The sequence below is a fragment of the Gorilla gorilla genome, chromosome 13 (genome assembly GCF_029281585.2).
Source record: "Gorilla gorilla gorilla isolate KB3781 chromosome 13, NHGRI_mGorGor1-v2.1_pri, whole genome shotgun sequence".
Taxonomy (NCBI): Eukaryota; Metazoa; Chordata; class Mammalia; order Primates; family Hominidae; genus Gorilla; species Gorilla gorilla.
The window spans coordinates 91,622,056-91,647,012 of record NC_073237.2 but is presented as its reverse complement, the minus strand read 5'-3'; the positions used below and the strand labels follow the sequence as shown (position 1 = coordinate 91,647,012).

The window sequence follows — 24,957 nt, the reverse complement described above, 5'->3', positions numbered from 1 at the left end:
TGGTGTCATGGCTTAAATGGAACACACTGTCCTCCTGGTTCCTGGGCCTCACCTTTATGCCTGGTATGTCTTCCTGTGGCAGCATTCGTTCTGGCTAGGCTGAAATGACCCTCCGTAGCTCTGACTTCTCCCTCTTTTGCTCCAGTGAGCACCAAATCCCGTCCATCACACCTGTGTGGTATCTCACGCTTTTATCCTTTTCTCTTCATTGCCATTGCTGCTCTTGCAATTTGGGCACCTTTTACATTTTGACTGTGATAGCTGGTCAGTGGCAAAAACCGCAGTTACTTTTGCACCAACCTGTAGTATCTCAGTTTCCAATGTCATCTTCCTCTTTCAGTTTGTCTTGCACAGTCTTACCAACCCAATCTTTGTAAAGCATAACTCATGCTACTGCCGTAGAGACATTTTTAGTGCTCCCCTCCCCAATGTTCACAAAATAATCTCAAATTTAATACTTTTGAAAACAAAATCAAGTTGTTTTCCTATTGAATACCCTTTGATCACACCCACAGCTCCTGTTACCACAGCATACAGGATGCGACATGATTGGAGGCCTGTTTCGTCTCCACCCTCATCTCATAGCACTCCTTCTTCTGCTCGCCATGGCCCAGCTAGAGTCTGGGTTTTTCCTTGCCTTTGGGCTGAACTTGCTGATTACTCCACAAGCTGTTTGTATGCTCTTTTCTTATCTTTCAGGTCTTGATCCCATGCTTCGTATTTGGAGTAGCGCCCCCTTGCTTATCTAAAGTGAATCGTACCCATTTCTAATCTAATCAGCATGCTCTTCATTTCTTTTATTGTTGGTCATCTTCATCTTGTTGACTTCTGTATGTGTTCGTTGCCTCTTCCCTTTTCCCTCACTGGAATGTAAACCCCTTGAAGGCAGCCACCTCAACTCTTGTTGGCTGCTACATCTCCAAAGCCAGGTACGTAGGAGGTGCTCAATAAATATCCCCTAATCTATTTTGAATATAGATACACTATAGTAAAGATTTTATAACAAAGGAACTTTCTGACAAGAGAATCTTGTTTGTTCAGTGATTTGGACAATATAGTACTATGTAGTTGGTTATTGAAATTCTGCCTGTTCCCATTCTTACATGTAACCTTTGGATGAATGAAGGGCAGGAAATGTGGTGGGAAATGAAACCGTATAGGAAAAAACTGATGTCTAGGTTGGACAAAGAAGCTGGAAATAGAATTCTGTCATTTCTGTAAGATCCAAGAGTCTCTACTTTGACTATACCTTTATGTCTCTGAAATTTCTGTAATCTTTTTCTGTTGCTTCAATAATAGTAATTTTAAAAATTTGATAGTCAAATTCCAGGTACTGTTTTTAAAGGGACATTTCTAGAAAGGTTACATTTAATAACATATTTGAATGGTGTTCTATAGTTTGTTCATTCGTAATTGCATTGAACAGCTCCCTGTGAGAAATGTTATATCCTCACTTTGAAAATGAGAAAAGTGAGGCCCTAAATGTTAAGAAACATTTAAAAAGCTAGTTAAGTTGGGAAACTGGGACTGAGGTCTTTGAATGTCTAATCCAGTTTCTGTGTCACTACTGGGTTTCCCATCCCTGGGGCGTCAAGTTTCAACTGAAAGTACCTGTGGCAGGAACTGGAGATGTAACAGACTTGCTTGTCTCTCAAATCTGGGAACAAGTGAAGGTGACTACCACCAGGTCACCTTCACATAGCAACACGATGTCTACCTGGTGATGTCCTTGGTCATTGTCCCTGCTCCTCCTGTCGTTGGTCCCAGCAGATGTAGTTGTCCAGCTTGACGTGGCTGGAGCACCGTGGGAATCGATTTTAGATATCACATACAAGGTGTTCCTCCCGTTGTTCCCTGCATCTTCATTCTTAAAAAGGAAATAAGTCTCATCAAAAGTATTACTGCATTCAGAACAACTCACATTTCTTACTCATAAAAATTGTTTTGGCCTTAAGAGAGATATGTCCTAACATTCCCTCCTCTTGCTGCCTTATGGAAAATGGATCTCGGGGGAGGAAGCAAGAATAAAATGAGAAAAACGAGACTGGAGGCTGTGACAGCATGCAGGTGAGAGATCGTGGTGGCTGGGATCACGGTGAAAGCAGTGCCCTGGAGAGAAGCAGACCTATCCAGAGTGTAGTTGAGCTGTAATTGGCAGGACTTGCAGATGGACTGCGTATGGAGGATGAGGGAGAGGATTTGAAGGATGAGTCGAAGGTAACATCTAAAATGTTGACTGGAGCAACCATGTGTTTGGTAAAATCATGTTCTTGGGTGGCAAAGATGAAAAAGGGGCTTGGGGATGGCTGGGCTAAGAGTCTTAGTTGTGTTAAATTTGAGATACCAATTGCACAGTTGCAGGTGTCAGGCAAGCTAGTTGCATATATGATCTGGAGCATAGGAGAGATGGCAGGGCTGGAACTAGAATTTTGGAAGGTGTGGTCACCCTATAGAAGTAGGATGCTGGCCAGGTGTGGTAGCCCATGCCTGTAATTCCAGCACTTTGGGAGGCAAGAGGATTGCTTGAGCTGAGGAAGTCTTGACTGCAGTGAACCAAGATCGCACCACTGCACTCCATCCTGGGAAACAGTGAGACCCTGTCTCAAAAAAAAAAAAAAAAAAAAAAGGAAGTAGGATGGTGACTGGGGCTGGGCTGGGCTGGGCTGGGCTGGGCTGGGCTGGGCCTTGTGAGGTTTGAACCCCACCCTGGGCCATAGGAGGGAGCACTCAGGCTTTCTTAGTCTTCTGTTGACCTGCCCAGATGCAAGGCCAAAGGGGAAGTTGGCCTGGAGTTCAGTCTTTTATGACAGAAGACCCCAGCATAGAAATGGCATCCACAATCATGGGACTATACAAAATCTCATGGACTTGAAAGCCACTGTCCTGACACCTCAAGACTGGAGTCCAGCCCTTCATGACAGAAGACCTCAGCATAGAAATGGCATCCAAAATCCCGGGACTATACAAAATCTCTTGGGGTGCAACCTCTGTGACAGAAGACCCCAGCATAGAAACGGCATCCAAAACCACGGGACTATACAAAATTTCCTGGAGTCCAGCCCTTCATGACAAGACCTCAGCATAGAAATGGCATCTAAAATCATGGGACTGTACAAAATCTCCTGGGGATCACTTGAGCTTCCAGGTCTCCAGTGTCTAAAAATGGGGTTGAAGAGAAAGTACCAGCTAAGTTAGACTAGATGAAAAGAAAAATGTGTAGCATGTGGTGTACTAGCAGCAGAAACCAGGGCCACCCTGCTGACCTGCTCTGGTCTCACCCACACAGTGCCAGGGCGGGCAGTGTGTGTGCATCCTGGAGATGTACAGGTGCAGCCCTGGGGAAGAGGCAGCCCAGGGCACCGCTGAGTGGGCAAGCAAGAGGGTGCAGGGGTGGATCCCACGGTTTGCAGCATGGAGTTCTGACTGGTGAACTGGTAGGGATAGAAGCCAGATTAGAGAAGCCTGAAGAATGAATGTGAGTTGCAGAAGCAAAGAAGGCAAGTTTAGACAGCTTTCTCAGGAAATTGTGCTAAATGCAGAACACAGAGATGAGGAGTAATTAGAAGGAGGGAGAGGTAGGATCAAGGAGAACTTTTTTCTTTTTAATCTAGGTAGCTCTTCTAGCATGTTTGTAATTGACATGAGAAATCCAGCAATGACGCGGGTCACTGCTGCGGAGGGTCCTGGCGAGGTAGGAGTGGAGGTGATCAGGGCCCAAGTGGACAGCTGCACTTTATAGGAGCAGAGACACTCCTTCCATCCGAACAGGAGGGAAGACAGGACATGGGGGGGTGTGCGTGTGCAGGTGAGCTTGTAAATTGGTTAAATTGGTTGGTGGTGAGATGAGTGAGTTTCTTGCTAATTGCTGTTTTCTCAACTACATATGAGATGAGCTCCTCACCAGAACTTTTTGGGAAGGGGTGGTGGTGTGATGAGAGAGGAAGCAGGAAATAATTACTCAGGAAGTGGCCAAGCAAAATGACCAAGGATGCATAAGAAGATTGCGAGGCACTGCTGAGCCCCTTCCCTTCAAGGGTTGTGGTCAGAAATCCAAGCCAACGCTGTCAGCTCAGTTGTCTCATATTCTCCACCAGTGTTCAGCTGTGTGGGCACCGGGAAGAAAAGCTGCAGCGTGGATTCACAAGGGCCAACGTTTTACACAGCAAGTACCACTGGACTTTAGAAAAGGGGGCAAGCCAGGGAGATGAGGGTGTTTTCAAAGGGATGATTATTTAAGCCTGGCAGAATATTTATCAAATGCATGATCTGCTCCTAGTGAATGTATTTAGTAAAGCACACATTTCCAGGTCTGTGTATCTACATATTTCTGTATACATTCTTATAGATACGGTTTAATGCCATGGTTTCATTCAGGCTTATTTTCTAAAGCCTTTTGGTTTTGGTTTTTGGGAAGCCTACTCTATTTCCCCCCCTGGAACTAATGAGCAAGCAAGCAAGAGGTTCGGTAAGCAAAAGTAAAAGCTGCAGACTTTGTTATGGTTGGACCTGCGTGTGGAAATTCTGTGAATTGTGTTCTGTCAGCATCCTGCTCACGGAATAGGCTATGTAAACAACGGGCGCTGGGAGGGTCTGTGAATGAGCAGCCTTCCTTCCCACTCACAGACTTAACCACTGCAATTCTCCAGGTTTCTGAGTGTTTATTTCATAGTAAAAAGGGCTCTAAAAATACCAGGGCAGTTAGGTTTTTATTGCAGATCATTTCACTTAAACTGCAATGGGACATATAAATTTTAAAAAGGAAAAAAAAAACATTGAAGGCAGGATTTTGAAGCAAAAGCTACAGAAACGTGTCTGCAGTAATTTGTTTTGGCTGTGGATGTAAAACTGCAAAAGGGATGGGAATAAATTTGTTCCATTTTTTTAAGTTAGAGCAATTGGCGTATTTAATTGATATTCACAGTATTTGAATAGCATCCCAGAATGCACAAATAATATGCTATCATGAGAAAATTACATATACTGAGATGTAAATGAAAGGAAATTCTTTTTTTGAACTTAAAATATCATTTGTAACTTATTTGTAATTTTTTAATTAAAAATCATAGGGCACATCATACTGTAAGTTTGAGTATGCAGAGTGAAATGAGAAAACGATTCAGGCAGATTAGGCTTGAGGACAGGAGGCAAAGGCCCAAGAGTCAGTCCAGGGAGGGATTATAAATGGCGGGGTTCGGGAGGAGTGGACATAAAAATGTGAGAGAACGGGAAACTGCAGGAAGTAACAGTTAGTGGGAAACAAAGAGAGAAGTTACTGAGAAAACAGACACAAACACTGACATGTTTCGGACTGCCATGTGACCACCACTGAAGGATGATAAGGTTTACTGAGTAGGAAGATTTGAAATTATGGACAGGAGCAATATGTACCAAGGAAAGCAAATATTTTGCTTTTCACTGGACGGAAATTTCTCCCTTCTAGGAACTCCTGACCTTCTTTATGGGACCAAGCAGTGTGAGTTGTAGGCTTGTGGTTCCTTCTGACTTCTTGTGTCTTCTCCCTAGGGGCAATGATGGTGCTGGGGTGTGATGTTTTCAGTATGAAGTTGTGCTTGGAGGCAGTGGCAAGAGCCAGTGGGAGCTTTTCATGGAGCAGGCTGCATTAACCCACGCGCTGTGTGCCTCCTGAAGCTGTGGCAGTAGTGGCGTGACACCTGCCTTCCTGGGAGCCTGGGAAGAACCCCAGGAAGAGACAGTGAAGATTGCATCTCTTGTGGGAGATAGAAAAGAGTTCAGTTCAGTATTGGCAGTGATAAATGCTTGCTGTGTAGGCAAACAGAATGATGAAACAGAAGACATTAAAGACCTCTTTCTCCCCCTAATTAGGATAGGTTCTAGACATTTGGCTTGTGTCAGAGAAACAGCCCTGGCGCTGAACCATGGAAACTAACATTTATTTCGCACCTACTATGAGCCAGATCTCTAGCCGGGTGATTTACATGCATGGTTTCTTTCAGTCCTCCTCACCTTGAGAGGTATTATTTTCTGCATTTCAAAATGAAGACACTGATGTGTAGTGACAGTAAGTGAGTTTCTTCACTGAGAGGCAGAACTACTCATTGAACCTAAATGGGTCTGACTCCAAGTCTTGAGACGTTTCCATCCTGAAAGCGTTCTACCTCAGGTCCTCAAGTAATCTCACCACACACGGTGGTCTAGGGCATGTCTGCACCCTGTTGTTGGAGATTTTGAACCAGAGGAAGGGGTCACTCCAGCAGAGGTGGGGAGGTCACAGGATGACCTGGGCTTCCCCCTATGCTGTCCTCTCCTTGTTCTTTCCCTAGTGCACAGGAGATAAAGACACATGGCATTTGAGCTATAGTCAGGTCTGTGGCTGGTGAGCCCCAGACTTTACAGTGCAGTGGAAAGGGGGTGTTCGTCCTGTTGGAGAAGCAGATTCTAGGGCCCCACCCCCAGAGGTTTGGATTCAGTGGGCTGGGTGGGACCAAGGTGGTCTGCAGGATAATTCAGATTGAGGTCTCTGCACATCACATCCTGAGAAACGCTGACTCAGGCCCTCCGGTTTTCAGTCTTGGCTCCTCCTGGGCCTCTGCATACATTTGTGGCAGACCTAGAGATGATATCGTCAGGTGAGTGTATGCAGGAGCAGGCATTGGAGATGAGCCAGAGGGCAGGAGGTGGGCCTTGGCCGTGACCGTGAAGAGGGAGAAGGGAGAAGGTTAGAGGTATCCAGAACCCAGGAACTGGGGTTACGCAGCTCTCGGATTATACTCCATGCTCATCCGAACTGCGACTTCAGATACAGCAGCATCAGATGGGAGACGTGCTGGGAGCGCGTAATGCTCGCTGCTTCCCATGCATGTGCCTCACTCACTTCTGTGAACTTCCTCAAAGTCAGTTTTATCATCTACATTTTATGGAATTGAAAACTGAGGAGACCTAACACCATTTTTAAAAATTATCCTAAGGCCAGGCACGGTGACTCGCACCTGTAATCCCAGCACTTTGGGAGGTCAAGGCACTTGAGGTAAGGAGTTTGAGACCATGTGGTGAAACTCCGTTTCTACTGAAAATACAAAAATTAGCCAGGCGTGATGGTGCATGCCTGTAATCCCAGCTACTCAGGAGGCTGAGGCAGGAGAATCTCTTGAACCCAGGAGGCAGAGGTTGCTATGAGCTGAGATCACGCCACTGCACTCCATCCTGGGCCACAGAGTGAGACTCTTTCTCAAAAAAAAAAAAAAAAAAAAAATCCAACAGTCCAAGCACAGCAGTCTCCGCCTAACCTCAAAAGCCTCCTCAGAAGTAACCTGATATCAGTGGGCTGTGCAGATTCTTGTAGTCTTCTTTGCCTTTATATATGAAAATAACTTTGTTTTATGTTTGTTTTCACATAGGTGGAATTATACTGACTCTTACTCTGTGACTTGCTTTCTTCACATGACAGTAACTCCTGGACTGTTTCTGTAGCAGCCACACAAGTCTCCTTTATATTGCCAATATCTGTCTATCCCAAAGACAAGATGAATGTTCAAAAACGGTAATCCAAACTCAGTTCTAAAAATGGGTGTGTGTTTAAAGAAGAGCTGCTCAGCTGAGGCAGTTTTGCTGCCGAGGGGATTTGAGCAATGTCTGGGGACATGTGTGGTTGTCACAACTTGTGAGGGGGCTCCTGGCATTGAGGGGGTAGAAGGCGGGAATGCACAGGTCAGGCCCCTGCAACAAGGAATTGTCAGGCCCAAAATGTCAATGGTGGCAACACTGAGAAAATGTGATCAGTTTAAACCTACTTATCTTAATGGTGTTTCAACAGCATTATTAAGGCGCTTGACCAATATGTAGTTTATCAACACCAACCTTTGGTGCAGTGGGGTGAGTTGTGCTCCTGTTGGAGAAGCAGATTCTAGGGCCCCACCCACAGAGTGCATACTTGAGAGGCAGAGGTGTGAACATTGCCCTTGAGCTCAGGAGCTCCAGAGCAGCCTGGGCAACATACTGAGGGCCCATCTCCTAAAAAACAAAAACAAAAAAGTGCTGAATAATAAGTCCATTTTAAACATATGGTAAGATTTCAGATTTTCTGAGGAAAAAATTAATTAGACTTGGCTTCTTCTCTGACTTGAAATTAGCAATACTTTTATACATCTCAAAGTGTGGTTTATGAAAGAGGCATAATTGTCAGTGACTACTTGTGAATTTTGCTTCCTAACCATGTAATGGGGACAAGTGTTTCCAAAAACATGTTTTATATGGTTAGTTTTCCTGCAGATGGGAGTTGTTCGCTGAATTATACTTTGTCCACTTAGGCTTAGGTAGATATGGATTCTGTGAAAGTGGAAATCATTGAACAGTTTAAATACTGGATTAAAAGAAAAGGAACTATGGTAATTGCAGATCTGTTAGATGGAATCTGTCGTGCCCTAATAAGAGTGATAAGGAAGACCATTAACTGTTGGAAACAAGTTGTTGGGTTCGAGGTTGGGAATTGGGCATGGTTTGTTTCCTGTGTCACTGCTTAGGTTAATTTACTCAGACTGCCATTTTTGTGTTGGAAGGAAATAAGGTCTAGGCCCTAAGCTTAGACTGTCTTCATGCCTAAAGAAATCCAACCATTCATTATTACTTCGCTAAAGGATGCATTAACATGAATATATATAATAAAGATAATGACTCCTTTTTTCTCAACAAATTTTAAATTAACTTAAACATGCCTGATTTTCAGAAAGAATTAAAAGTAAAACCATACCTTTAATTTAGGACTGACTTCTGTATTTCGATTGTAGATTATTCTAATATGAAGAGTGCTATTTGCATGTTGGAATATCTTTTAATTCTGAATTTGTAAGTTACAAAGAAATAGGAGACTGAAATACTTTTTATCTTACAAAATTCCAAATACCTTTTCGAGCAATTTATATCTTATTTCTATAATAGTTTTATCACCAGCCAGTGGGTATGCACTGTATGTCATAATATGGAAAGAAATTCTTTATCATTTCAGATATTAAGGATTTCAGATTTTAAGAGTTATCAGTGAAACCATGTTACAAGAATATTTTGTTCCTGAGACATCTCAGTATTATAGGTGGCTTCAGACTAACAGGCACAGAATAGGATAGTGGGAAGTATCTGATTCGCTTTACTGTACTTGGTACCTTTAGGACGTTCAGCCAGAGGTGATTGGAGGGATTTGCACGTCTACCACTCGTGTGTGTATCTGTGAACCATATCTCCTTTAGTGCCTGCTTTTGAACTTTATATAAACAGAATGATGCTGCCTGTTTATTTCTATAATTTTCTTCTTTCCCTTAGCATGTGCTGTTCTTGGCCCCTTGCTTCTCCATGTGAATTTTGGAAAAGCTTCTGAAGTTCCACCAAAAACCCTATTTGGAATTGTTGCTGGTACTGCATTGAGTTTCTATGCCAGAGAACTGACATCTTTGTGACATTGAATTTTTCTTGCTAAGATCCAAGGTCTTCCTTTATGCAGACCTTTCACATGTATTTTTAACAGTTTTGTAACACGAATCTTCTTTGCTGTCTTGTCATGTAATGCTTTGCCGGGGAGTGGTGGTCCATGTTACTCTATAGAGGACATTTCTTTCCTTTTTTTAGTGAAGTAAATGTAGGTGGCGCTTATGAGTTGTTTTAATTTCTAGTTTGTCTTTGTTTGCAGGGGGAAGTGATAATTTAAAATTGTGTTGTAAGAAAATTGGCCAATTTTCACCATGGTATTTAATTTAGAAAAATACAAGTCACTTGCAGGTAATTTAGTCAATTTGGGCATTTTGATATTAAGTAAATAATTCCAGTATAATAACATAAATGCTTTCCTAGATGTTTACATATAATGCCATAATTATGTAAATAAATAAAATTCATTTAATTACATTAAATTTTTTTAATGTTTACATTAAAAAAAGGGGGGGAGAAGCAACTAATTCAGCATTTGGGCACAAGTATTTTATATGGTCATGGTCAGAGAGCCCTCCAGGTATTCGACATGGTAGCATGGCCACAGGCCCAGGACTGAATAGACTGGTTTGAGGAAAGAGAAGGTTAAACACACCGAGTTATACCTGAGAAATACATTTTGGTGGGCCAAAAATAATTGAGTGTATCAGATGGAACTAACAAAAGCTTTCTTTTACTAACCAGGTTTGCAGGAAAAACATGTTTTTAAATATGTAGATATGCATTATAACTTCTATTTAAATACAGCTGAGGTTGAATTTCTCAGGACCCCTTTCAGCAAAGATGATCCTTTGCTTCTGCTTTTCCTGTCCGTCCTGGATGTTCTAATCCCAGCACCCGAAGGTTACTGCAAGCTGAGTGGCACCAAAGCAACACCGTAGCCAATGAAAGTACATCCTCATCGGTGTGCAGGTTCTGGTCAGTGTTACCAACATGAGTTAATGTCTTTGAAGTAAAAGCACATAACGATGTCATGTTTTCCCAGTATTCTGTGGGTATTTTATGACCTGCAACTTAGGAAAGCAAATTGTGAAAAAGAAAACTTGTTGTGTTCTCCTATAACAAGGTCACAAGGGAATCCTGCAGCGATTAGGTTCTTCACTAGCTGTAAGAGAGCAATCTGTGCTCTTGGTTTTGACTCAGCTGGTCTTTATTGAATGACTATTGTGTGGCCCACAGCTGTGCTAGGAATGTGAAGGACAGCGAGGCAGTGCCTGCCGTGGAGCGCCTGCATGCTAACAGTGGACAGAGGAGAGCAGGCTCACCATTACACTGCAAGGTGACCTTGGAAGGTGCAGGGAGAGAAACACAAGGGAGGAACCACAGAGACTCCAGAACAACATCTTGCCCAGTCAAGAACTAGAACAGGAATCCTAGAGAAAGGTGAATTTTGAAAGATGGGTATGATTTTGGCAGCTAGAGATGGGGGCGGGGAGGTTGTTGGGTTTCTCAGAAGAAGGAAAAGGTCTGGAGGTGGGAAGGGGCTGGGTGAATTTGGTGACCAGCCAGGAGTCTGATGTCACTAAGTCACAGGGATGAAAGAGAAAGGCAGGGGAAGTGAGTTTGCCCAGGCGGGCTGAGGCCATGTAGGGGCAGGCTGGAGTGGGGGCCGGGAGCCTTAGGGGGTGACAGGAGAGGTTTTCCCACCTTTTTTCTCTACTCCTTCCCCAGTCACCTTCCCCTGTCCCAGCCACATCACACATGCATTCTTTCTGTCTTCCCCTTGCCTCTCCCTCCTGCACTTTGTCTTCTTCCCCAGCCCTCAGAATCAGCTCAGATGCCATTGTCTTTGGGAGCACCCCAAAACCCAGCAGTTGGAACTCATCTCTCCTTGCTCTGTTCCCACAGCGGCTGCCTCACCAAGAGTCATTCCAGCACTCAGCAAGCTGGCTCACGTGATGGCTATTCCCACCTGCAGCACCCTTCACCAGGCTGCAGGGCTTCTCACCCCAGTGGTCCCAGGAGAGTGGCTTGAAAGCAGATCATCCTCAACCTGTGTTTGTTGAATGAATAAATAAGGGATCCCTATTTATAAGCACGTTTTACTTGGAGATGGAGTCTTGCTCTATCTCCCAGGCTGGAGTGCAGTAGCGCGTTCTTGGCTAACTGCAAGCTCTGCCTCCTGGGTTCACGCCATTCTCCTGCCTTGGCCTCCCGAGTAGCTGGGACTAAAGGCACCCGCCACCATGCCCAGCTAATTTTTTGTATTTTTAGTAGAGACGGGGTTTCACCATGTTAGCCAGGATGGTCTCGATCTCCTGACCTTGTGATCCGCCCACCTCGGCCTCCCAAAGTACTGGGATTACAGGCGTGAGCCACCACGCCTGGCCAACACCTTGTTTTTTTTTTTTTTGTATATTTTGTATAAAGAGATATGCCATGGAGAGCAAAGTGGTGGAAATTCTAAAAGACTTTAATGATCAGATGAAGAAATTGTTTAGAGAAGCATAATATACGTGCTCTGTCTTAGTTTGAGAATACTGACCACAGTTTCGCTCTCCTAGCCCTTTGCCTGAGCAAAACCCACAACCCTTCTTCCACACCCAGACCATGTTCCAGGCCACAACCCATTGCTCCAGCTTTCCTAACCTGCCTGTGAATGTGCTGCCTGTTACACGAGGGAGCAGATACAGTGAGGCAAGGACAACTAACAGCACCCAAAAGCAAGGGCAGTGGATTTCCCTCTGCTTTATTTAAAACTCCCCTTCTTAGCAAAGTTCACTCGCATGATCTAAGCACATTCAGTGGCTTTTCACACATGAGCAGAGTTTCATTCTTTTACATGAATCGAAATTGGGCTTAAAATCATTTTAGGTACAGCCATCTTAGTTCCCATACTTTCTACTCATGAAAGATTTTATATCAATGGTCAGGATGATAAAATCTGTACATCTTTATGTCTGAACCTGTTCATTTATATCCACATCCTTTTCTTAAATACTGATTTGTATATTTAGAAACTCAGTGCTTCATTAGTAGACTGAGGGAGTTAGAGTAAAGGATCTCCAAGATCGCTCTGCCAGCATTTGAGAAAGAACCTATTATTATATGACTATAGGAATTTATTTTTGTCCAAGAGCCAATGCCTAATCTTTAATGGTTTTGTGTTTAGACTATTTACCACTAGGTGGCGGTAAAAAAAAATTATTCTTAGCAATGAGAAATGCTCATCAATATTTAAGTTTACTATAAAATAAAAATTTAGAGGACCAAAGTTTGAGGTGTCTGTTTGAAAACTACGTAACCATATACTGGCCTGTGTATGTTGTTTCTAGGACTTAACACTTATTTTATTCAGGGAAAAAACTCTTGTGGCACTTCATAGCCACTTATATTACAGAATTATGGAAAAAAGACGTAAATTAAAATATGTAATTTTGTTTTATATATATATATATATACACACACACACACACAATGTGTATGTGTGTGTGTGTGTGTGTGTGTGTGTGTGTGTGTGTGTGTGTATATGTGTATATATAGAGGAGAGAGAAAGGTTGGGTACATTCAAGGTTTCCGGCATCCACTGAGGGTCTTGGAGTGTATCCCTTGCAGATAAGTGAGATACTACATTTTCATTTTTCCAGGACATTATATGTTAAAGTCAGCTCGTGCAATGCAGACATTGGAAGTTTAGTCATGTGCCTTATAATGACATGTTGATCAACAACAGCCTGCATGTACAATGGTGGTCTCATAAGATTATAATGGAGCTGAAAAGTGTCTGTGACCTAGGGACATCATAGGTGTTATAATGTAGTATAACACATTGTTCACATGTTTGTGGTGATTCTAGGTAAACGAACATCCTGTGCTGCTAGTCATAGGAAAGGATAACACATACAATTATATATAGTACATAATTACTTGATAATAATAAATGGCTATGTTATTGGTTTATGTATTTAACATACTATACTTTTGTTATTTTAGAGTGTACTACTTATTTTAAAAAAAAAAAGAGTTGGCCAGATGTGGTGGCTCATGCCTATAATCCCAGTGCTTTGGGAGACCAAGGCAGAAGGATCACTTTAGGCCAGGAGTTTGAGACCAGCCTGAGTGACATACGGAGACCCTGCCTCTACAAAAAATAAAATTAAATTTAAAAAATAAGCCTCATCTTATTCAGTCTCAGCTACTTGAGAGGCTGAGGTGGGAAGATTGCTTGAACCCACGAGTTGAAAGTTGCAGCGAACTGTGATTGCTAGCCTGGGTGACAGAGCAGAGCAATACCCTGTAAAAAAAAAAAAAAAAAAAAAAAGTTAACTGTAAGACAGCTTTAGGCAGGTCCTTCAGGAGGGATTCATTCCAGAAGAAGACATTGTTATTACAGGAGATGATAGCTCCACATATGTTATTGTTATTGCCCCTGAAGACCTTCCAGTGGGACAAGATGTGGAGGTAGAAGACAGTGATACTAATTACCTGACCCTGTGTAGGCCTCAGCTAATGTGTGTGTGCTTCAGTTTTTCTCTTTAATATTTAAATTTTTATTGATACATAATATGCATACAGAAGTACATGCACAAAGCATTAAGATAAAGTTCAGTGAATTATTACAAGGCAAATACATTTTTGTAACCACAAGATAGAATCAGCCTTGTTCATGCTTCTGACATCCACTTTCTTCCTTCTTCCTCTCCAAAGGTAGCCAAAATCTTAAGAGCTAATGTTATGGATAAACTTTGTCTTTTTAGACAAGTGTTTTATTACAGAACATTTTAAACATATACAAAATAAACAAAATGGTGTAATAGACCTGACATTCAGCCTCAACAACTACTCATCATGTGCTATTTCTGCTTCATCTATACTTCAGCTCATTCCCCATCCCTTTATTTTTTTATTTTTATAAGATAAGATATATGTGCATTGAAATGTATAATCTTTATTGTACCTTTTTGACAAATCAGTACACCCATATAACTTTTTATCCTCTTAAGAACAGAATACCAGCTGGGCATGGTGGCTCACACCTGTAATTCTAGCACTTTGGGAGGCTGAGGTGGGCAGATCACTTGAGGCCAGGAGTTCGAGACCAGCCTGGCCAACATGGTGAATCCTTATCTCCACTAAATACACAAAAATTAGCTGGGCGTGGTGGTGCACACCTGTAATCCCAGCTACTCCGGAGGCTGAGGCAGGAGAATCACTTGAACCCAGGAGGCAGAGGTTGCAGTGAGCTAAGATTGTGCCATTGCACTCCAGCCTGGGTGACAGAGCTAGTAACAATCATTAATGTGCATGTGAATCACCTGGAAATATTATTTTAAATCCAGATTTTAATGAAATAGGTCAGATTTTGATAAAATAGGTCAGGGTTTTGTCTGAGAGTTTGTATTTCTAACAAAGTACAGATTCATAGAGCACATGCTAACTACAAGGTCTCTTTTATCTAAAGTAAATAAAATTTGATGAATAAACTAAGGGAAATTGACCTTAGATGAAAGAACACATCAAAACACATGTGCAATATGCTATCTGTAGGAGCATTTGGTTAACAAGAGCATAAACCAACCAAGCAATTTTATAATTATTTTAATCCAAAGTTAGCGAAATCTCTATTATGGTTTCCATGGAAATGCTCCTTCAGGCTAAGAAATGTTAGTATCACCAGAGGGCACTGGTTAAAAACACCACAGATTTGCAAGTCGATGTCTTATAAAGTAAGTGACAGACCCCTCTTTACACCCATAAGTGGCTTTTACAGAGTTACCCAAAATTCAGTCATTTGTACACCAAGTGTAGATAATTTTCATAGCTTCCTATTAAAATTATATTTTAACGCCCTTACAAAATTTAACTCAATTTTCTTATAAAATGAAATAACATTTTTATATGACATTGTTATTCAGCTTAAACTTACATACTTGTATTGGGTGCTGTGTCTGTGTGTTGACCACCCAGTGTTCTTTGGGGTTCCACTCTTTGCACAGGCACCACAGCTGGAGAAACACAGATGCACAGACACAAGCTGGATCCTGCGTCTCTTCCTGCCTCCGGGCATCAGGGCGCCAGTCAGCCTGGTTGTGCGAATGGAGGTCGTGTTCCTTAGCACAGAGGGACTCATTCCAGGGTGCTCCCCTCAGAGGAGGAAGAGACCGGAAGGTCGTTTTAGGGGGCACTTCCTGGGACATGGACCAAGCCTCCTAAGGAGTGAGGGCTCCAACCAGCAGGTACAGACCTCTCAGAAGTGAGGGATAAGGCAGCCATTCTGAACCTGGATCTCCACCACCCCTTGTCCCATCTCATCAAGACAGTTCTGAGGGCCTATTCTGGCACATGTCTGGACGTTAGAGGCTGGAGGACAATGTGGGCTTTGATGGGATTCAGATAAGGTCTGTTCCAGGGAGGCAGGAGGTTGATGCTCAGCATCTGGGATGGTGTCCTTGTGGACAGTGAGTTGCCTCTTTGGGTACAAGTCCATTTTCGCTACAGAAGAGGGTGTCCAATCTTTTGACTTTCCTGGGCTACATTGGAAGAATTGTCTTGGTCCACACATCAAATACACTAACACTAATGATAGTTGATGAGCTTAAAAAAAAAAAAAAAGCAAAAAATAATCTTATAATGTTTTAAGAAAGTTTACAAATTTGTGTTGAGCTGTGCACTGGCAAGCTTGGGCTGGAGAGTCTGAACGGCTCCCCGATCCCCTCTCTGATTCTCTTTGGCAGCAAGGCCTTGAAGGGGCTCAGTCTCAGTGTCTTGGGGAAATTCTGGAAAGCCTGTTTGGGAACCTGAGAAGACCTCTTGCCTGGAGCTTGAATGCTTGATTTGCTGTCCTGGACACATGCATGCTTGGCAGCCAGAGAGCGGGGTTTGCATTCACACCGGCACAACAGTGAGCCAGGGGTTGAAGTGACCAGGACAAGTGTCTGGGTGGCAGTGTGCCTCAGTTTTTAACAAAAAAGTTTAAGAAGTAAAAAAAAATTAAAAAATTAAAATAGAAAAGCTTATGATGTAAGGATATAGTGAAAGAAGATATTTTTGTACCGCCGTACAATGTGTTTTAGGCAAAGCATTGATTGTAATAGTCCAAAAGTTCAACAAAAATAAAAGATTTATCAAATTTGAAAGTTGCGGTAAGCTAAGAATAGTTTATTGCTGAAGAAAGAAACATGTTTTTATGAATTTAGTGTAGCCTAAGTGTACAGTGTCTGTAAAGTCTACAGTGGTGCAGAGTCATGTCTTCGGCCTTCACATTCGCTCCCCATTTACTCACCCAGAGCAACTTCCAGTTCTTCAGGCTCCATTCATGGGAAGTGTCCTATACAGGTGTACCATTTTTTCAGTGTTCATAGGTTTAGATCACAATGTTACAGTATTCTGTACAGTCCCATGCTGCACAGGTTTGTAGCCCAGGAGCAATAGGCTCTCCCATGTAGCCTAGGTGTGCAGCAGGCTGAGCCATCTGGGTTCATGTAAGTACACTCTGTGATGTTTGCATGCAAAGAAACTGCCTAACGAAGCATTTCTCAGAATGTATCCCGGTTGCTAAGTGATACATGACTGTAATATCTAGGGAACTATTTGTGGCTATTTTAAACGTTACTTAAGAATTATTTACAATCTCTCATCTCACCCTCTGAATCTATCAAATGTCAAGACGGAGCTCATGCAGTATTGGGAAGTCACCCTCCGTGAGCTGGTCCCAGGCCCAGGGTGTGAGTGCTTCTGGGAGGCTGTGGGTTAGGGGAAAGCCTGGGCATGGTTTTGTTTAACATCTACAATCTTAACTGACCCTTAGCTGTTACTGCTCAAAACTGGTTTCCTTCAATTGCATACTACATTACTTTCCATCTCAACCAGGTTTGTAGCGCCTTGCGCTCTAATTTTTTAAGGGTGGATTGTGATATATAGTAACAGTAGCCACCTGTTTATGGGTGGCTTAATTGAAACTTTGCTGAATTGAATTTGATTAAAAACTGAGCCTGGGATGTTCAGTGAGATGCCATACTTAGAGAACATAGTGCCTCACACATTGTAAGCGCTTGGTAAATTGTGGTTGTCACAATTGCTAGAATTCCTTCAAGAAGTCAATTCTCACAAGTGAGGGGCATAGGAGAGCTCCCCAGGCAGAGGGGATTGGACATACTAAAGTCCTGATGGCCCAAAAAGCCTGTGGCCCTCCAGGGTCGCAAACAGGCTAGTAAGGAGAAGTCAAGCCTGGTGGCGGGTGTGGGGTGTGCTGGTGAGCCAGGCTGCTTCACTTTGAGAAGTTTGGGCTTCACAGTAAGAGTAACTGGAAGCTGTAAGGGTCTCAGACTGAGAGCATTCAGATTTGCATTGTTAAAAACTATCCCAACAGTCTCATGGACAGTGGATACAGGGAGGTTCATTATAAGGTTTGGCCATAGAGTAAATAACTAGCCTTGGGCAGGCTGCTTAAACTGTCTTGATTTCCTCCTCTTTAACCCAGATTCAGTAACAGTACCTACCCATAGGCTGTGAGGATTAAATGAGTTGCTATTTGTAATTGGCTTAGAACAGCCCCTGGTGTGTAGTAAATGCTTTAAATAAGTGTTAAATAGAATGCAAAAGTCTGGTTTCTGAGCAGAAGGTTGCATTCTTCTGACACTGCCCTCCCCTCACCTAGCATCAGACTGACCTGCTCTATGCAAACCCAGACTGCTGCCGACTTGGAGCCCACCTACTTTCCAAACCAAGTCCTCCCTTCTCTGCCTGGGTCTGACTTGGACACCTCCGCGTGGATTTGACATATGGCTGGCCAGACCTGGCCGGGCTTTCCCTTTTCCCAGAACACCTGCACTGCACCCCACTGGGGATTCAGGCTCCATCCTGGCTTGCTAAGAGCACCAAGTGCTCTCCCTGCTGTGCAGGCCCCACCCTCTGCCTTCGCAAGTTCAGTGGAGTCCAGCAGTAAGCACAGCTGGCAGTAAGCACTTCCACAGATGGCACGCTGGCTTGTACCTGAGCTCCCTGACTCTGCCCACCCAGCCATGGCTGCTCCCTCTCTCTCCCAGATTGCACTTGGTGTTGGAAGAGAACACCACCAACATGGAGACGAACTCTCTTGGGGCTATGGTCAGCTCCTATTTGCTTTCTGTATTTGCGGCAGATTTGAACTGAAAGAGGGAAAAAACAATAACAAGCAAGTAGCCCCATCCTTCTCTCTACCTTAAGCAAGGTTCACTCTAACTCTCTAACTCTGTAAGGTTCCTGTTTTTACCCCTTTCCAGTGGATTCATTTTTTTGTAAATCATGTAGTACATATTACTGGGGGTTTTTTGTTGTTGTTATTTTTATTAATCATGAACGTCTTCTACTGAGTAGTAATGTTTTAAAGCTACTTTGTTAACTTGCAATTCTAATTTGAAAACTGTAGATAGGATGTCATGTAGAAATGGCAGGTTTCCACTTACATGACTTAGGAGTGTTGCCTGGATTCTCTTTTAAGGATACGGAGGCAGGTCTGAGCTCACAGGGAGAAAGTATATGATCTGCACAAAAGGATGCATCCCAGATTCAGGGTAGAGTTTCCCCCAGGGGTAGGGCTGTTGAATCATGATGGGGAAGGGCAGAGGGCATAGAAGGCTTCTTCTGTATTTCTAATGTTTACTGATTAAGCTTGAAGGTTTGTGGAATTTGACATAATATTTTGTATCTTTTTGGATGTGCGAGATACTTTATGATGAAATTGAAATGACCACCGTGATAATGGTAACCACCCAGAGTGTCACTGGTATGTGTGCCACATGCTTGTCGTCCCGGGTCTGTGGAGCCTGCCTGCCCATCACTGAGGCACCCTTAGCCTCCACCCTGGATTAGACTGTCATCTCCAAGTATTTGTGTATGAAGTTACATACATACATTTATATGCACAGATGCAAATTCATTTTATCTTGTAATGTGTTATCACAAAATGCAGTATAGGACTTTTTTAAAGATCAAATATTTCCAAATAAAACTTTTTCAAAAAATATTTTTCCTGGTAGTAAAAGAAGCACATACATGTATGGAAGGCTAGGAAATTGTACTTAAGTAGAAAGAAGAAGAAGAAAAATATATATATATAATGTTAATATAAATGTTAGCAGTCTCTAGGGTGGTACTATTATGGGTCTCTAGCACCACCCTAGAAACTGCTAACATTTGGTGATAGCTGTGATCTAAATATATCCCCTAAAATTCATGTGTTGAAACTTAATCACCCATGTGATAATATTAAGAGGGGCTTTGGGGGTGATTAAGTCATGAGGGCAGAGCTCTCATGAATGAGATTGGTGATTTTATAAGAGGTGGAAGAGAGTGCCCTGGGCCCTTTTTGCCCTTCTGTCCCTTTCACCATGTGAAGACACAGCATTCATAGTGTCCATTTCCTCTAGAGGGCACAGCAACAGGGCATCACCTTGGAAGCCTTCAGCAAACACTGAACCTGCCAGCTCCTTGGTTCTGGACTTTCCAGCCTCCAGAACTGAGACATAAAGTTCTGCTCTTATAAGTGACCCAGTCTGAGGTACTTTGCCATAGCAGCACAGACTAAGACAGTGATATTTTCTTCCATTGTTTTTCCATTCTCATTTATGGATTATTTTTATATTGATGAGATCATTTCTGAGTATAACATTTTACATCTTTCTTCATTTAGTAGTATAATATAACCATTTGAAATACTATTAAAATTATTCATAAACTTTTCTTTTCCTTGGAGACAGGGTCTCACTCTCAACTCCCAGCCTGGAGTGCAGAGCCTCAATTTCTGGAGCTCGAGTGATCCTCCTGCCTCAGCCTCCTGAGTAGCTGGGACCACAGATGTGCACCACCATGCCCAGCTAATTTTTTTGTATTTTTTATAGAGGTGGGGTTTCTCTGTGTTGCCCAGGCTAGTCTCGAACTCCTGGGCTCAAGTGATCTGCCCGTCTCGGCCTTCCAAAGTGCTGTGATTATAGGTGTGAGCCACCGTGCCTGACCCCTTTGTAAACATTTTAGTGGCTTACAGTGAGCCACTATATAAGCATATTAATCATTCTCTGCTGTTAGACAATTTTTACTATATGAGAAATAACCACTACAGTGAACATCTTCGAGCATAGTTCCTGTCATCATATTTGCATTTATTTCCTTAAATGTATGCCACATATATCAAAGGTTCTGAATATTTTGAAGACATTTAATATATTTTTTTCAAGTTGCTTTCTATAAGGCAGGGCCTCTGTTAGCCCATAATTGGTCTTTGTTCAGGTGACAAACCTCTAGGCAGACACACCCTGGAAGTCCAAGCTTCATGATGGGTTCTGGGCTGCGTTGCCTCTGCTCACACTTTGGGCGCCTCGGTGCCATTCACAACTGCACTCTGTATGGAAGACCCTATTTCTATTCCTCCAGGAGCTCACACAGAGTACATGTTTCATAGAACCCCATACAGCATTAGCTATTCATGTCTGTAAAAAACTTGAATTCATTAAGTGAAAGTGCCATACAGGTGTTTTACCCTACCCTTTTTGATTATGGAGGATGAACATTCGTTTATGTGTTTCTTAGCTATTTGTATTTTCTCTTATGAATTATCTATTCATATTCATTGTTATGCTCTTAGTGTTTGTCGTATATTTTGTACATTAATTTGATAACATAGAATCTGTACTGTTTGTTGTTAACATTCTTCTTAGTTTGTGCTCATATTATTTTTCTGGTAAACACAAGATTTTATTTTTATTGAGCACAGCCAAGCCTCTTCCCTGATGATTTACTCCCAGGATTTTCAGTTCTCAGAGTTCTTTCTCATTCAGATACTTGAAAAATGTTCATGTTTTCTTCTTGTGTATTATTTCATTTTTACATTTATCTCTTTGATTTACATTAAACTGGAGTATATTTTGATGAGTAGTACCTGGTGAGAATCTTTTTTTCTTTTTACAAATAGTTTTTGAGGCACCATTTATTACATAATCTGTCCTTTCCCTACTGATTTGTGATGTGTTCTCTATCTTATATTAAATTCTAATATCTGGATCCTTTTGTAGTTCATGAGCGTGATGATTGGGTGTTTCACGCACATGTGTGCAATGTGCCACCCTTGAACCTTGTATGACATCGGCAGGTTACCCATCTGACCTCAAAAAAAAAGCAAAGAAAAATTATCATCTCTGTTAAACATATTTTACTGAGTTTAAAAACAATAAAGATTCCATTCTTAATATAGGTAAAGCACTGCTCATTGATGATATATATTTTTGTTTCACTGCTAATATTTGTTTAAATTGACTTCTTTTTAATGTGTTAACTTTAATATTAACATTTCTCTTTTACACTTTGAATCAAAGTAAATTGGGTACTTTGACAGATTTTTTTGTTTCATAGAGACCACCCCCATGTACAAATAAATTGTAGGCATTGTACATAAAAGGCACTTGTATTTACTTTTAAAGAAGTTAACTTTTTCTGTTTATGTTTTTTAGGGTGTATTATCTCATATACTTTCAGCACTCAGATTTGATAAAGAAGTTGCTCTTTTCACTCAAGGTCTTGGGTATGCACCTATAGATTACTATCCTGGTTTGCTTAAAAATGTGAGTATTTAAAATTTATCACTTTTGAAATGTTTAATGCTGAATGTGCCATCAGCAAAAAGAGTAAATGGAAATATTTCAGTCCTCCAGAAGAGATGTTTAACTTTTCTTTGTTTATCTCTTCTTACCTCGGGCAGACTTATGGCCATGTACGGAAGAAATGTGAGATGGGAAGTTATGAGAAAGAAGGAAACCAGGAAGGGTTTTCCTAAACCAACCAATCAGCCTCTCTTTCTAGGGACACATCTCACTTATTCACTCAGAGATGTTTGGGAGAAGAGCTGTTGTTAGCTATTATAAACACAGTCTTGTACTGTTGAAAGAATCTTGTATTTCAAATAACCTGATTGGAATTTTCTGTTAAAGCAAAACAGAAAATTCAGTACATAGTTTTACATATTTACCTCTTAATATTAAAGCTTTGTTTTCTTCTGGCTTAAATTATAGCCAAATGTGAGAAATTTTAACTTACAATCTTGATGTAACTCTTCTAAAAAATGTTATGAGATTTTTTAATGTTTGTTAACCATTCTGGTGTTTTGGAAGCTTTGTACAATAACAACTTTTTTTTTTTTTCAAATGAACTGAATTTTACATGAAGAAGCAAACTAACTTTTCTTTAAATGGATTTGGTTTTAATTCTTAGGAAATTAATGACCTGTCTATTGTTCATTGCTTAAATAGGAATGCAGAATTATAGACATTAAACATAAAATCCCAGTTATTAGTAAATGTGACATGGCACTGCTTCCTTTTCACTCTGACGGAGTAAAACATGAGAAGATGGGGGTTGGGGGAATCTCAACGGAAATATCACTCACACCAAGAAAAATAGAACTGATGTAATCCTGTTTGCAGCGTGAGTTAACCTGCAACTGATTTTGTTTTACAGATGGTTTTATCATTAGCGTCTGAACTCAGAGAGAATCATCTTAGTGGATTTAACACTCAAAGGCGGTAGGTGTTAAACTAAACATCCTTCTTCTTACGTTTCAAAATGTATCAGTTTGGTTATGAGAGGAAAATTTTATAATTCATAGGAAATGGATGTTCAGTTATGGTTGTATTTTATATAGAAAGATTATTTTAGTGGAATACATAGCAAATTGGTGAGTTTTTTCAAACTCTTTTAAAAATCACTATTTTCTCAACTCTCACAGAGCAGTAAGTAAATCATACAATGTCTTTTGTGGGCCCATTAGGTAGAAAGCCCTACATACACAGTAGGGAGCATAAAAGAAAGAGCAGTACTTAGTTTTACCCTGGGATTGCTCACTCTGCAAGAGGAGAATGTACACAGATGCAAGTGTGTGCTCTCACACTAGCCTGCCCTGGCTCTGCCTTCTGCTGCCAACACACACATACACACACACACACACACACACGATATTTACAAGGCAACATTTGATGTGAACATATGCCCTATTTTAAGAAACATGATATTCCAAAATCTAGACTAAACAAATCAAAGAGATTCAGACAAATTAAAAGGCAATTAATCACATTACAAATGTTTCTTCACTCTGTAAAAGAATCTCAGTTTTCATTGGTGGGCATTTCATTTTTGACATATCATTAACCAAGAGAATCTGGGACTGAGGGACTTGGTAATTTTTTTTTTTTTTTTTTTGTAAAGCTATTGCTAATTCAGGCTCTATCAGAAATTGTCTTTGTCCTCAACCTTTAGGAATCCTTTGCACCTAACCCTTAAACTATATAATTATTAGAGGAAAACATTGGAGATAATCTTCATTATGTTGGATTTGGCAATGTAAGAAGAACCATAGGAGACATGGAGAGTGTTTAGATTTATTTATTTACATGTCAGATAAAGACTTGGATTTGGTTGTGAGGTGAATGTTGACTGATGGATCTTTTGAATTATGTAATTATAAATTTATTTAAAAAGACCTTAAAAATCAGTCAGTGCAGTGTGTATGTACTCCCTACACCAAACTCCCAAAATATGCATCACAGTTGATTTTTTAAAAAGCAGCTGACAATAAACAAAATAATTTTTAAAATCTGTTAACAAATAGAAACAAAGGATCAGAATGCAAAATATAGAAATGACTTGCAAAAATAAATCATAAAGAGGCAAACACTCCATTATAGAAATGAGCAAGGAATATAAGCAGGTCATTACTAGAAGATGAAAACTGAATTAATAATAACATTAAAGACGTTCTTCAGGAATGACATCAGCAAGATGGCAGAATAGGAAGTCCTAGACCTAATTTTCCAGTAGAGACATTGACTTAACTACAGCATACATCCCAAAAAATTATAGTGAGAACTACAGAACCAATTAAGAAGTCACAGTACTGCAGGCAAGCTCAAAGTCTAGAATAGCCACATTGAAATTGATTAAACAATCTGTTTCATGTCAACTGTGATAGCCCTTTTCCAGGTCTGGCAGCTTGGTGAGATTGGTAGGAAAAACCCAGCTTGTGGCTTCTCTCCCTTGGGAGGGAAAAAGAAGAGTGGAATGTGCATCCAACATTCTCACTTTTTAGGGAGCAGACTGAGGAACTGATTTCTGTCTCTACTGACTGGGAGCACTGATGAGGAAATCGCATACAGTAATCCCTCCTTATCTATAGGGAATATATTTCAAGACACCCAGTGGATGTCTGAAACTGTGGATAGTACCAAACCTGATTGCCACCAATCATAACACATTTCTGTATTCCACTCACAACTTTAATGTCTTTTCCATCTTAACTAAGCACTTATCATATATGATGGCTGTAATTTTTGCCATGTGAGATGCAACGACAAAACTAACAGAAATTTTTTTCCTTCTTTACAATTTCACAGATAGATGATTTGTTTTTACTATAGATCTCAGCAACCTCAGGATATGATTTTTTTCTTTCCTTATTAAGTTGAAAACTTTCACCTTTTCATTTAAAGAAAGCACTTTACAACTTCTCTGTGGCATATCCAAATTGCCAGCCCCAGTGCTCTTGGA

At 41.3% G+C, this 24,957-nt stretch overlaps 1 protein-coding gene and 1 non-coding gene across 18 annotated transcripts in view; both read left to right on the top strand.

Moving 5' to 3' along the window:
- The window catches only part of FANCC (FA complementation group C), a 218,440-nt gene that overhangs the window by 123,433 nt on the left and 70,050 nt on the right, over positions 1-24,957 (top strand). For all 17 annotated transcript variants that reach the window (XM_019033559.4, XM_055349974.2, XM_063696582.1 and 14 more), the window contains 2 exons: positions 21,873-21,983; positions 22,876-22,940. In XM_019033559.4, the coding sequence (XP_018889104.1) occupies positions 21,873-21,983; positions 22,876-22,940 (176 nt within the window). The remainder of the gene's footprint in view (positions 1-21,872; positions 21,984-22,875; positions 22,941-24,957) is intronic.
- On the top strand, positions 21,426-21,529 carry LOC115935913 (small nucleolar RNA U13). The gene has a single exon (XR_004071504.1). It is a non-coding gene; the product is annotated as a small nucleolar RNA U13 (small nucleolar RNA).